Source organism: Haliotis rufescens, unplaced genomic scaffold (assembly GCF_023055435.1).
Source record: "Haliotis rufescens isolate VD_foot unplaced genomic scaffold, xgHalRufe1.0.p SCAF_2, whole genome shotgun sequence".
In the NCBI taxonomy this organism is placed as follows: Eukaryota; Metazoa; Mollusca; class Gastropoda; order Lepetellida; family Haliotidae; genus Haliotis; species Haliotis rufescens.
Window position 1 is genome coordinate 15,899,723 of NW_025963890.1, and position 14,188 is coordinate 15,913,910.

Consider the following 14,188-nt stretch of genomic DNA (forward strand, 5'->3'; position numbering starts at 1 on the left):
GCTGACTTGGTTATAATGCATGTCATCATATCCCAATTGCATGTCAATCACGGGATTGTCTGGTCCAGAGCCTACTATTTACAGACTGCCGTCATATAGTTGGAATATTGCTGAGTGCGGTGTTAACAACAACAACAAAAATGATATGAAACATGATATATGATATGCATTATGGTATGCAATCAGATACATGATGTGTCACATGTGATATGAAACATGATATATGATATGCATTATGGTATGCAATCAGATACATGATGTGTCACATGTGATATGATACATGATATATGATATGTATTATGGTATGCAATCAGATACATGTGATATGATACATGATATATGATATGCATTATGGTATGCAATCAGATACATGATGTGTCACATGTGATATGATACATGATATATGATATGTATTATGGTATGCAATCAGATACATGTGATATGATACATGATATATGATATGCATTATGGTATGCAATCAGATACATGATGTGTCACATGTGATATGATACATGATATATGATATGCATTATGGTATGCAATCAGATACATGTGATATGATACATGATATATGATATGCATTATAGTATGCAATCAGATACATGTGATATGAAACATGATACATGATATGCATTATGGTATGCAATCAGATACATGATGTGTCACATGTGATATGATACATGATTTGATACAAGATATGCAAGTCAATATGATATCCGATATGATACGTGATACACGGTATGCTTTGTTTTGTATCGATGCTAGGGATGACCTTTAGGGCTTTTAACTGTTGCAGTGGTTTAAAACACTATTGGGACACTATATGCAATGCTTGATTAAATACCTTTGTCAGATTTACTGGAATTGACACCAAAACCTCGACCATTTCACAGTTTCAGTAGCTAGCTTCAGGGGCATTGTTACAGAGCCTGGTCAAAGTTTGAACTTAGGGGCATTGATTATATTTCGTATAATAATAATTCATTTTCCATTCGTCTAATTTTCATAGCTATTTTGCCCTTTACGCCAAATGGGATCTGCAGATAATCAAGACTGTTATTTCTTTTCATTGACGTTTATATATATAATTTTATATACACACTTGATTGAGGAACATGTAGTGTATGTAGAAGCTGTGAATTATTGACAATGAGTATTTGGTAACTAGTCTTTTATGTCCCAGGAATACTGTAAGTCTTGAAATTAATGCATCTCCAAATTAATACGACTGCTGTCCCCTAGCCAGAAATGTGACTCAAAATCAATGCGACTCCCCCCACCCCATCCCCAGTGGAATGATACATATCCTTACCTCAATCCAACCTTACCTTCATCCCATCAGACAGCAAATAGCACTGCTTATTAGCACTGAGTAGAGCACTTCTGTAATAACAATAAGCAGTGTTTTCCCCCAAACAACCTACAGTTTGTACGTTTATTCTGTTGACTGGCATTAAGGAAGTAAGGCAATAAAATAATAGAACCAACAACTCACTGATTGGAGTGGTCAGTGATGCCTGGTTAGACACAAGTGGGTAGAATTCTTGACCCCAGCAGTGATCACTCACCGGATGCCTAGTGTGTAATTCTTATTCTTGGAATGACATGGTTATATAACTGTGGCAACTGCTGCTCAATAAACCGTGTTTGTGGTTATATTCAAGTTGGTATTTCCGCTATCCAATGTATCCAGTGCAGTCTTATTGTTGATAGTCATTTTGGAGATATAAATGTGACGTTTCATAAATGCGAAAAAAAGACCACTCGCATTTAATTCTTGCTCACGTTAATTTCAAGATTTACAGTATGCCTTTTACAGTGACAAGGTGTTGACTTTTCACATTCTCTCAAAGATGTTGACATACAACCAGAGGTGAGGTAATTGGTTGATATTCATGTCATCAAAAGTAGGTTTAGGTTTGTTTTTTTATGTCAGTTTTAGATGCTACTTATTCATTCTAGACCTATTCTTAGATTTGACATCTACTTCAGTTATGAATTTTATTGACCTGCTTGCTTTGATTCTAATATAGATGCTAAATCATGGTGTTTTTGAAAATGCGGTCATTCATTTCGAAAAGAAATCCCATTGTTTTGGGCAATACTGATGTGTGTACATGTTGTATGTTACTATTGCTGCTGTGTCATGGGAGGCTGAGATAGGAGCTGTGTGAGAGTGCCCTTGCAATATCTTTCAGACAACATGAACTGGAGATGTTTCCATCTCGAGGGCTCCAGGTGCCAGGCTTCAGTGTGCATGGACACAGTGGCTGCGCTCTGTGCTCAATTACAAAATCCAAGAAACATGGAAAGATAGCCTACCTTAATATTGGAAGCTCGAAAAAGCACCTGGTAGACGTATGAGATTCGCTTTGTGTGTTCATTGTTCATCAAACAGTGCATAATTAGAGAGAGGAGTGTGATGGTATTGTGTAAATATGTGCATAAGATATGGTATGGTGATTATGTTGCTAACAATAAACTGTATCGAGCAATATAAATGCTAAATAAAATAGATCTTTTTTCATTTTGGTGTCATTGATTTCCAAGAAAAACAATTCCATCTTACCCTAGTCTTTGACATGATTTTGTTTCTTGGTGAAGCAATTGTTGATCAAAAAGTTTCAGAGACAACGTCTGCAGACATTGTGATCATCACATCCTTTACTTCAAGCATAGGACACCGGGGACCTCTGAACTCAGCTCTTACTTCAAGCATCGGACACCGGGGACCTCTGTACTCAGCTCTTACTTCAAGCATCGGACACCGGGGACCTCTGTACTCAGCTCTTACTTCAAGCATAGGACACCGGTGAAGTATGTACTCAGCTCCTACTTCAAGCATAGGACACCGGGGACCTCTGTACTCAGCTCTTACTTCAAGCATAGGACACCGGTGAAGTATGTACTCAGCTCCTACTTCAAGCATAGGACACCGGGGACCTCTGTACTCAGCTCTTACTTCAAGCATAGGACACTGGTGAAGTATGTACTCAGCTCCTACTTCAAGCATAGGTCACCGGGGACCTCTGTACTCAGCTCTTACTTCAAGCATAGGACACCGGGGACCTCTGTACTCAGCTCTTACTTCAAGCATAGGACACCGGGGAACTCTGTACGCCGCTGTTACTTCAAGCATAGGACACCGGGGACCTCTGTACTCCGCTCTTACTTCAAGCATAGGACACCAGGGACCTCTGTACTCAGCTCTTACTTCAAGCATAGGACACCGGTGAAGTATGTACTCAGCTCTTACTTCAAGCATAGGACACCGGGGACCTCTGTACTCAGCCCTTACTTCAAGCATAGGACACCGGTGAAGTATGTACTCAGCTCTTACTTCAAGCATAGGACACCGGGGACCTCTGTACTCAGCTCTTACTTCAAGCATAGGACACCGGTGAAGTATGTACTCAGCTCTTACTTCAAGCATAGGACACCGGGGACCTCTGTACTCAGCTCTTACTTCAAGCATAGGACACCGATGAAGTATGTACTCAGCTCTTACTTCAAGCATAGGACACCGGTGAAGTATGTACTCAGCTCTTACTTCAAGAATAGGACACCGGGGACCTCTGTACTCTGCTGTTACTTCAAGCATAGGACACCGGTGAAGTATGTACTCAGCTCTTACTTCAAGAATAGGACACCGGGGACCTCTGTACTCTGCTGTTACTTCAAGCATAGGACACCGGTGAAGTATGTACTCAGCTCTTACTTCAAGAATAGGACACCGGTGAAGTATGTACTCAGCTCTTACTTCAAGCATAGGACACCAGGGACCTCTGTACTCAGCTCCTACTTCAAGCATAGGACACCGGTGAAGTATGTACTCAGCTCTTACTTCAAGAATAGGACACCGGGGACCTCTGTACTTAGCTCCTACTTCAAGCATAGGACACCGGTGAAGTATGTACTCAGCTCTTACTTCAAGCATAGGACACCGGGGACCTCTGTACTTAGCTCCTACTTCAAGCATAGGACACCGGTGAAGTATGTACTCAGCTCTTACTTCAAGAATAGGACACCAGGGACCTCTGTACTCTGCTCTTACTATAAGCATAGGACACCGGTGAAGTATGTACTCAGCTCTTACTTCAAGAATAGGACACCGGTGAAGTATGTACTCAGCTCCTACTTCAAGCATAGGACACCGGGGACCTCTGTACTCAGCTCTTACTTCAAGCATAGGACACCGGTGAAGTATGTACTCAGCTCCTACTTCAAGCATAGGACACCGGGGACCTCTGTACTCAGCTCTTACTTCAAGCATAGGACACTGGTGATGTATGTACTCAGCTCCTACTTCAAGCATAGGTCACCGGGGACCTCTGTACTCAGCTCTTACTTCAAGCATAGGACACCGGGGACCTCTGTACTCAGCTCTTACTTCAAGCATAGGACACCGGGGAACTCTGTACTCCGCTGTTACTTCAAGCATAGGACACCGGGGACCTCTGTACTCCGCTCTTACTTCAAGCATAGGACACCAGGGACCTCTGTACTCAGCTCTTACTTCAAGCATAGGACACCGGTGAAGTATGTACTCAGCTCTTACTTCAAGCATAGGACACCAGGGACCTCTGTACTCCGCTCTTACTTCAAGCATAGGACACCAGGGACCTCTGTACTCAGCTCTTACTTCAAGCATAGGACACCGGTGAAGTATGTACTCAGCTCTTACTTCAAGCATAGGACACCGGGGACCTCTGTACTCAGCCCTTACTTCAAGCATAGGACACCGGTGAAGTATGTACTCAGCTCTTACTTCAAGCATAGGACACCGGGGACCTCTGTACTCAGCTCTTACTTCAAGAATAGGACACCGATGAAGTATGTACTCAGCTCTTACTTCAAGCATAGGACACCGGTGAAGTATGTACTCAGCTCTTACTTCAAGAATAGGACACCGGGGACCTCTGTACTCTGCTGTTACTTCAAGCATAGGACACCGGTGAAGTATGTACTCAGCTCTTACTTCAAGAATAGGACACCGGTGAAGTATGTACTCAGCTCTTACTTCAAGCATAGGACACCAGGGACCTCTGTACTCAGCTCCTACTTCAAGCATAGGACACCGGTGAAGTATGTACTCAGCTCTTACTTCAAGAATAGGACACCGGGGACCTCTGTACTTAGCTCCTACTTCAAGCATAGGACACCGGTGAAGTATGTACTCAGCTCTTACTTCAAGCATAGGACACCGGGGACCTCTGTACTTAGCTCCTACTTCAAGCATAGGACACCGGTGAAGTATGTACTCAGCTCTTACTTCAAGAATAGGACACCAGGGACCTCTGTACTCTGCTCTTACTATAAGCATAGGACACCGGTGAAGTATGTACTCAGCTCTTACTTCAAGAATAGGACACCGGTGAAGTATGTACTCAGCTCCTACTTCAAGCATAGGACACCGGGGACCTCTGTACTCAGCTCTTACTTCAAGCATAGGACACCGGTGAAGTATGTACTCAGCTCCTACTTCAAGCATAGGACACCGGGGACCTCTGTACTCAGCTCTTACTTCAAGCATAGGACACTGGTGATGTATGTACTCAGCTCCTACTTCAAGCATAGGTCACCGGGGACCTCTGTACTCAGCTCTTACTTCAAGCATAGGACACCGGGGACCTCTGTACTCAGCTCTTACTTCAAGCATAGGACACCGGGGAACTCTGTACTCCGCTGTTACTTCAAGCATAGGACACCGGGGACCTCTGTACTCCGCTCTTACTTCAAGCATAGGACACCAGGGACCTCTGTACTCAGCTCTTACTTCAAGCATAGGACACCGGTGAAGTATGTACTCAGCTCTTACTTCAAGCATAGGACACCAGGGACCTCTGTACTCCGCTCTTACTTCAAGCATAGGACACCAGGGACCTCTGTACTCAGCTCTTACTTCAAGCATAGGACACCGGTGAAGTATGTACTCAGCTCTTACTTCAAGCATAGGACACCGGGGACCTCTGTACTCAGCCCTTACTTCAAGCATAGGACACCGGTGAAGTATGTACTCAGCTCTTACTTCAAGCATAGGACACCGGGGACCTCTGTACTCAGCTCTTACTTCAAGAATAGGACACCGATGAAGTATGTACTCAGCTCTTACTTCAAGCATAGGACACCGGTGAAGTATGTACTCAGCTCTTACTTCAAGAATAGGACACCGGGGACCTCTGTACTCTGCTGTTACTTCAAGCATAGGACACCGGTGAAGTATGTACTCAGCTCTTACTTCAAGCATAGGACACCGGGGACCTCTGTACTCAGCTCTTACTTCAAGCATAGGACACCGATGAAGTATGTACTCAGCTCTTACTTCAAGCATAGGACACCGGTGAAGTATGTACTCAGCTCTTACTTCAAGAATAGGACACCGGGGACCTCTGTACTCTGCTGTTACTTCAAGCATAGGACACCGGTGAAGTATGTACTCAGCTCTTACTTCAAGAATAGGACACCGGGGACCTCTGTACTCTGCTGTTACTTCAAGCATAGGACACCGGTGAAGTATGTACTCAGCTCTTACTTCAAGAATAGGACACCGGTGAAGTATGTACTCAGCTCTTACTTCAAGCATAGGACACCAGGGACCTCTGTACTCAGCTCCTACTTCAAGCATAGGACACCGGTGAAGTATGTACTCAGCTCTTACTTCAAGAATAGGACACCGGGGACCTCTGTACTTAGCTCCTACTTCAAGCATAGGACACCGGTGAAGTATGTACTCAGCTCTTACTTCAAGCATAGGACACAGGGGACCTCTGTACTTAGCTCCTACTTCAAGCATAGGACACCGGTGAAGTATGTACTCAGCTCTTACTTCAAGAATAGGACACCGGGGACCTCTGTACTCTGCTGTTACTTCAAGCATAGGACACCGGTGAAGTATGTACTCAGCTCTTACTTCAAGAATAGGACACCGGTGAAGTATGTACTCAGCTCTTACTTCAAGCATAGGACACCGGGGACCTCTGTACTCAGCTCTTACTTCAAGAATAGGACACCGGGGACCTCTGTACTTAGCTCTTACTTCAAGCATAGGACACCGGGGACCTCTGTTCTCAGCTCTTACTTCAAGCATAGGACACCGGTGAAGTATGTACTCAGCTCTTACTTCAAGCATAGGACACCGGGGACCTCTATACTCAGCTCTTACTTCAAGCATAGGACACCGGGGACCTCTGTAGTCAGCTCTTACTTCAAGAATAGGACACCGGGACCTCTGTACTCTGCTGTTACTTCAAGCATAGGACACCGGTGAAGTATGTACTCAGCTCTTACTTCAAGAATAGGACACCGGGGACCTCTGTACTTAGCTCCTACTTCAAGCATAGGACACCGGGGACCTCTGTACTCAGCTCTTACTTCAAGCATAGGACACCGGTGAAGTATGTACTCAGCTCTTACTTCAAGAATAGGACACCGGGACCTCTGTACTCTGCTGTTACTTCAAGCATAGGACACCGGTGAAGTATGTACTCAGCTCTTACTTCAAGCATAGGACACCGGGGACCTCTGTACTCAGCTCTTACTTCAAGCATAGGACAACGGTGAAGTATGTACTCCGCTCTTACTTCAAGCATAGGACACCGGGGACCTCTGTACTCAGCTCTTACTTCAAGCATAGGACACCGTTGAAGTATGTACTCAGCTCTTACTTCAAGAATAGGACACCGGGGACCTCTGTACTCCGCTGTTACTTCAAGCATAGGACACCGGGGACCTCTGTACTCTGCTGTTACTTCAAGCATAGGACACCGGGGACCTCTGTACTCAGCTCTTACTTCAAGCATAGGACACAGGGGAACTCTGTACTCTGCTGTTACTTCAAGCATAGGACACCGGGGGCCTCTGTACTCAGCTCTTACTTCAAGCATAGGACACAGGGGAACTCTGATCTCGGTTCTTACTTCAAGCATAGGACACCGGTGAAGTATGTACTCAGCTCTTACTTCAAGCATAGGACACCGGGGACCTCTGTACTCAGCTCTTACTTCAAGCATAGGACACAGGGGAACTCTGTACTCTGCTGTTACTTCAAGCATAGGACACCGGGGACCTCTGTACTCAGCTCTTACTTCAAGCATAGGACACAGGTGAACTCTGATCTCGGTTCTTACTTCAAGCATAGGACACTGGTGAAGTATGTACTCAGCTCCTACTTCAAGCATAGGTCACCGGGGACCTCTGTACTCAGCTCTTACTTCAAGCATAGGACACCGGGGACCTCTGTACTCAGCTCTTACTTCAAGCATAGGACACAGGGGAACTCTGATCTCGGTTCTTACTTCAAGCATAGGACACCGGTGAAGTATGTACTCAGCTCTTACTTCAAGAATAGGACACCGGGGACCTCTGTACTCAGCTCTTACTTCAAGCATAGGACACCGGGGAACTCTGATCTTGGTTCTTACTTCAAGCATAGGACACCGGTGAAGTATGTACTCAGCTCTTACTTCAAGCATAGGACACTGGGGACACACCTTGCTACATGTCTTAGGGTTTTTCTAAGTTTTATTAAATTAGCAATGATGATGGGTAAGAAAGGTCCTTTGCTTTTTCCTGTCCAAAGCTAAGTAGACAAAATATGTCTGACTCATTTCTATTACTTTATAATATTTCAAATGTAAAAATATGTTCCTATCATTATTTATTATAACAATGTATCTTCAGTTCACATATAAACAATTAAGGCACAATTCAACAATGTTTTATGCAAATAATTTAGTGATCCTCCTATAAACGACGTCAAGGAAATGTATCTCAATGTCAATATCACATGTCATCAGTCCAATTCCTGCTGCTGATGTTTCTGTCAGCACCTGCATCACTTTATGGTATCCTCCATCTTTAGGCTGACATGCATTGATGAAATACAGTTTAACAGCCTCACAACTAACTCCATCACTCACAATGAAGTCCATAAAAGCTAGCTGTCCCAACAGTCTTCATGTTTTAGCAGTGACAGCATCAAACAGCTTCACAATTCACCCCATCACACACAAAGGAGTCCTCAATGGCTAGCTGTCCCAACAGTGACAGCCTCACAATTCACTCTACCATACACAATGTATTCCTTTGTGGCTAGCTGTCCCAACAGTCTTCATGTTTTAGCAGTGACAGCCTCACAATTCACTCTACCATACACAATGTATTCCTTTGTGGCTAGCTGTCCCAACAGTCTTCATGTTTTAGCAGTGACAGCCTCACAATTCACCCCATCACACACAAAGAAGTCATCAATGGCAAGCTGTCCCAGAAATGTTCATGCTTTTGCAGTGATGGCATCAAACAGCCTCCTCACACACTGGCAAATAGCATTCGCCTCCTCCTGAAATTAGGACATTGGGATCAGATATATCAATCTCCTTAAAATCAAATCTTTTACTCCAATGCAATACCTGTGTTTGTGAAGAGCTGACAAACCCTCCATTGGAGGCCACATCAGGTGAACCCTTAATCTTGAACCTATGACCAAAAACATTCATGGGTTGTGACAACTCGATCTCAGCTTCCTTCAGATATAACACTGGTTGATGACCTACCTGTATGTGTCATTGGAAGATAAAAACTGGTTGATGACCTACCTGTATGTGTCATTGGTAGACATAACACTGGTAGCACTGGTTGATGACCTACCTCTATGTGACATTGATAGATATAATACTGGTTGATGACCTACCTCTGTGTGACATTGGTAGATACAAGCTGGTTGATGACCTACCTGTATGTGTCATTGGTAGATATAATACTGGTTGATGACCTACCTCTGTATGACATTGATAGATATAATACTGGTTGATGACCTACCTCTGTGTGACATTGGTAGATACAACACTGGTTGATGAACTACCTCTGTATGACATTGGTAGATACAACACTGGTTGATGACCTACCTCTGTGTGACATTGGAAGATAAAAGCTGGTTGATGACCTACCTGTATGTGTCATTGGTAGATATAATACTGGTTGATGACCTACCTCTGTATGACATTGGAAAATACAACACTGGTTGATGACCTATCTCTGTGACATTGGTAGATGTAATACTGGTTGATGACCTACCTATGTATGACATTGGTAGATACATAACTGGTTGATGACCTACCACTGTGTGACATTGGTAGATACAACACTGGTTGATGACCTACCTCTGTATGACATTGGTAGATATAACACCTAGTAGCACTGGTTGATGACCTACCTCTGTATGACATTGGTAGATACAACACTGGTTGATGACCTACCACTGTGTGACATTGATAGATACAACACTGGTTGATGACCTACCTCTGTATGACATTGGTAGATACAACACTGGTTGATGACCTACCTCTGTATGACATTGGTAGATATAACACCTAGTAGCACTGGTTGATGACCTACCTCTGTATGACATTGGTAGATATAATACTGGTTAATGACCTACCTCTCTATGACATTGGTAGATATGATACTGGTTGATGCCCTACCTCTGTGTGACATTGGTAGATATAAAACTGGTTGATGACCTACCTCTGTATGACATTGGTAGATACAACACTGGTTGATGACCTACCTCTGTGACATTGGTAGATATAACAACTAGTAGCACTGGTTGATGACCTACCTCTGTATGACATTGGTAGATCTATATAATACTGGTTGATGACATACCTCTGTATGACATTGGTAGATATAATACTGGTTAATGACCTACCTCTCTATGACATTGGTAGATATAATACTGGTTGATGCCCTACCTCTGTGTGACATGCGTAGATACAAGACTGATTGATGACCTACCTCTGTATGACATTGGTAGATATAACACTGATAGATCACCTACCTCTGTATGACACTGGTAGATATAACACTGATAGCACTGGTTGATGATCTTCCCAACTTGACCGATCTTCAGTGCAATGTTCTGTTTGCCGAAACCATCGTTGTAGTGAATCAGTTGTGCAATCGTGTAAAGTGGATGGCGCTGGAAAACTTCCTGAGTTAAAAGAATAACCCAGGAAAACTCTGAATTAATTCGTCAGCTCCACATTTTGATAAGAAGAACACGTAGCAGGGAATCCTGAACACATCATGAATGACAATTAATATTCTGTTACACCTGGTAAGTAAAACACAAGGGGCGGTCGGGTAGCCTAGTGTTTAAAGCGTTCGCTTGTCACGCCGAAGACCCAGGTTTGAATCCCGACATGGGTACAATGTGTGAAGCCCATTTCTGGTGTCCCCCGCCGTGATATTGCTGGAATATTGCTTAAAGCAGCGTAAAACCAAACTCACTCACTCACTCAGCAAAACACAAGTGGACAAAAAAATTATGCCTCTTTAGAATAGCCCAGGATTTTTCTGTTGAAAAAATAAGAATCCAGTGTTCAAATTTCTGAAGTTGGCAGATCACTCAATGTGTGTGTTTGTTGTAGCTTGTTTGCTTAAAGTCACAACTGTAGTAAACACCCATGAAGATGTGGGGTAGAATGGGTCTTCAGCAACCCATGCTTGCTGTAAAGGCAACTATGCTTGTCGACTAACAGGATCGGGTGGTCAGGCTCGCTGGCTTGGTTGATGCATGTCATCGTATCCCAATTGCGTGGATCGATGCTCATGATGTCAATCACTGGATTGTCTTGTACAGAGTCAATTATTTACAGACTGCCTTCATATAGCTAGAATATTGCTGAGTTCAGCATTAAACAACAACAAAAAACAACTCATGTGCCAGTGTCCCACCTGTCTGGAAGTGTCCATCACTTTGATTCCATGTCGAGATACGGTGATCGCCACCTTGTCCTCCTCTGTCACAGACAAGGGCAGCTTACCCTCAATCTAAAAGACGAAAAATGTGCATTATCTGGGTTCGGTGAAATGGGTGTTTAACGCTGCGTTTAAGACTCTAGGATGCTTTGCTAAATGATCAAAAGGTGTCGACTGTACTTTATCCCGCAATAAAGTACACTTTTTGAGTTACGTCAGAATGGACCAAAGTCAAGGTGCTGTTCAAGTCTTCTACCCTGTGATCTAACGTACCCTTGGAAACATTTTTTTCATTTCCGTCAAGCAAGATTTCGGTTAAATAGTTTCCCTAAACTTGTCGAATATTTGAATATTATTATAGGAAGATGATGTTAATTCTCTCTCATGCTGCAGGCTTATCATAAACATAATTCAACCTTTGCATTTGTGCCACAAGTCACAAAATCGTCTGAGGCGAGCACTGGTGCCTCCGAATTAGGTCTGTCTCTGGACAAAGGAATGGGTCAACTGCAGACTACTCATAATGAGTGAGTATGGTTTTACACCGCTTTTAGCAATATTCCTGCAATATCATGGCGGGGGACACTGATAATGACGGAAAATGAAATATGATGTATTTAAAAAAGAAACTTATTAAAAAAGAGAAAGAAAAATAAGAAAATTATATACTTCCATCAAAGCACACTGACGCAAGCGTCCTCGTGCGTTAACTATAATAGCTCAGGGAAAAACGAGACTTTATTACACTACACATGGGGTTAGAGCTAACTGTCTTTCTTAATTATTACACTTTTTCAGCAATGTGTGTGTGTGTGTGTGTGGTGTGTGTGGTGTGTGTGTATGTGTGCATGAGTGTTTCATAATGCTAGCCCACCAGAGACCATGCCACAGTTTAACATGGATACCCACTCAGACACAGTATACTGACTCTGAGCCTACAGTCTATGTTTTATCCTCTTAATGCCAAGCACCAGGCAGGGTAACAACAAGTAACATCTTTTCGTATGACGTTCGGGATTGAACAACGGACCTTCCGCTCTTTGGGCCGACCCTCAATCCACTAGACCACAGTGGCAGTCTGTGCATTATAAAAAGTAATTATCTTGCCTGGAGCAGTCTCTTTTTTTTCAATAATACCATACAAATAATGTCTCAAATTACCTTAAACAAACAAAATGCAACAGAAAATCTGATTTGAATAAATGTTCAAAACATTGTCCTGAAGTTATTTGGAACACATCAGGAAGAGGAAAGAACTATTTGAAACAGGTATTGTTTCCATACTGCCTGTCTACCCTTCGCCTACCATGTCCCTGAGCCTCATAGCCTCTGCACTTACTTGAGCCTCCTCTACCTGGTCAATGAGCTGAGCCTCTGTGTCCCGCTTCTTGGCGCTTGTCAGGTTCACATTTTGCACCATGCCCATATAGAACAGGTTGAAGTGAACTTTCTGTTTAAGGATCATGTCTACTGTATCCTTCTCCTTGCTTGCTGTTAGATTTTCATTGCTTGAGCCACTCTGGGGGGTTAAAATGTAATTTAGACACTGCAGTTTTAATTTATTTTACATGTGTCGTCTACAATGTTTCATAAGTATGTATTTCTGTAATTTGAATCAAATCATTTATAATCAGATCAGACATACCAGGTAAATAGTTGGACAAAATATCATGTCTGAAATGAAAGTTATTAACACCACAAAACCCCAAGAGGGCCCCTGTCAAACAATCTCACCATATTACCACTCTCCACCGACTCCCTGCTTCCACTGGGCACAGCCCGTTTTTGCTTTGATTTAAACATTTTGATAATTAAGATATCATTCGCACGTTACATTCTTGGTTGAAAACATGTTTCTGGTCAACATGTCAAATACCCCAAAAGAGAATGAACAGTGTAACGTAGACTTCTACATCTAGGCAGTCATAAAGTTTAGCGCATAATACATTGCGCATACTGGCAAGAGCCCCAGTTGAATTTTACAAGCCACGCCCAAACTATTTACCTAAGAACATCTTTCATGGAAATGACTTCACAGTGTTACGGACATTTATTAGAATATTTTCAAAATAATAATTTGCAAAAGCCAAAAGCATATCCATACCATCATGGACTTTTGACTAACTATATGATTCGCGATAACATATAAAGATTATTGGTTATAGAAAACAGTTTTATTTGAATCAAGTTGGGGACAAGTGATACTTGTACAAATATTTGCCCTTAACTGGGCCTGTCAGGCAGAACTATATACAGAAGATATATACCCACTATTAGTACCTATAATAAAAAAAAGTCCAATATAGATAACACAACTAATGTCATTCTTTATCATGCTTTGGCAGAAAATATCAATAATTCTGGTCAGATTGTTGGCTGGGTTAAATAAAACAAACATTTGAAAGAGTAAACACAAATAAATGTCATGAAT

At 42.7% G+C, this 14,188-nt stretch overlaps 1 protein-coding gene across 1 annotated transcript; it reads right to left on the reverse strand.

Moving 5' to 3' along the window:
- Positions 1 to 8,639: 8,639 nt before the first annotated feature.
- Positions 8,640 to 13,713, reverse strand: LOC124135607 (integrin beta-1-binding protein 1-like). Its single transcript, XM_046501008.2, has 5 exons — positions 13,492 to 13,713; positions 13,097 to 13,276; positions 11,734 to 11,829; positions 10,835 to 10,987; positions 8,640 to 9,337 (listed from the first exon to the last, which is right to left on the reverse strand). Exons 1-5 carry the CDS (start codon positions 13,558 to 13,560, stop codon positions 9,272 to 9,274), a joined length of 564 nt encoding a protein of 187 aa, XP_046356964.1. The 5' UTR covers positions 13,561 to 13,713; the 3' UTR covers positions 8,640 to 9,271.
- Positions 13,714 to 14,188: the final 475 nt, after the last annotated feature.

Coding starts and splice junctions, on each gene's coding strand:
- LOC124135607 (XM_046501008.2), bottom strand. CDS start 13,560: ATGTTTAAATCAAAGCAAAAACGGGCTGTGCCCAGTGGAAGCAGGGAG. Junction 13,277..13,491: donor CGGTGGAGAGTGGTAATATG/GTGAGATTGTTT, acceptor TTAACCCCCCAG/AGTGGCTCAAGCAATGAAAA. Junction 10,988..11,733: donor TGATGGACACTTCCAGACAG/GTGGGACACTGG, acceptor CTTTTAACTCAG/GAAGTTTTCCAGCGCCATCC.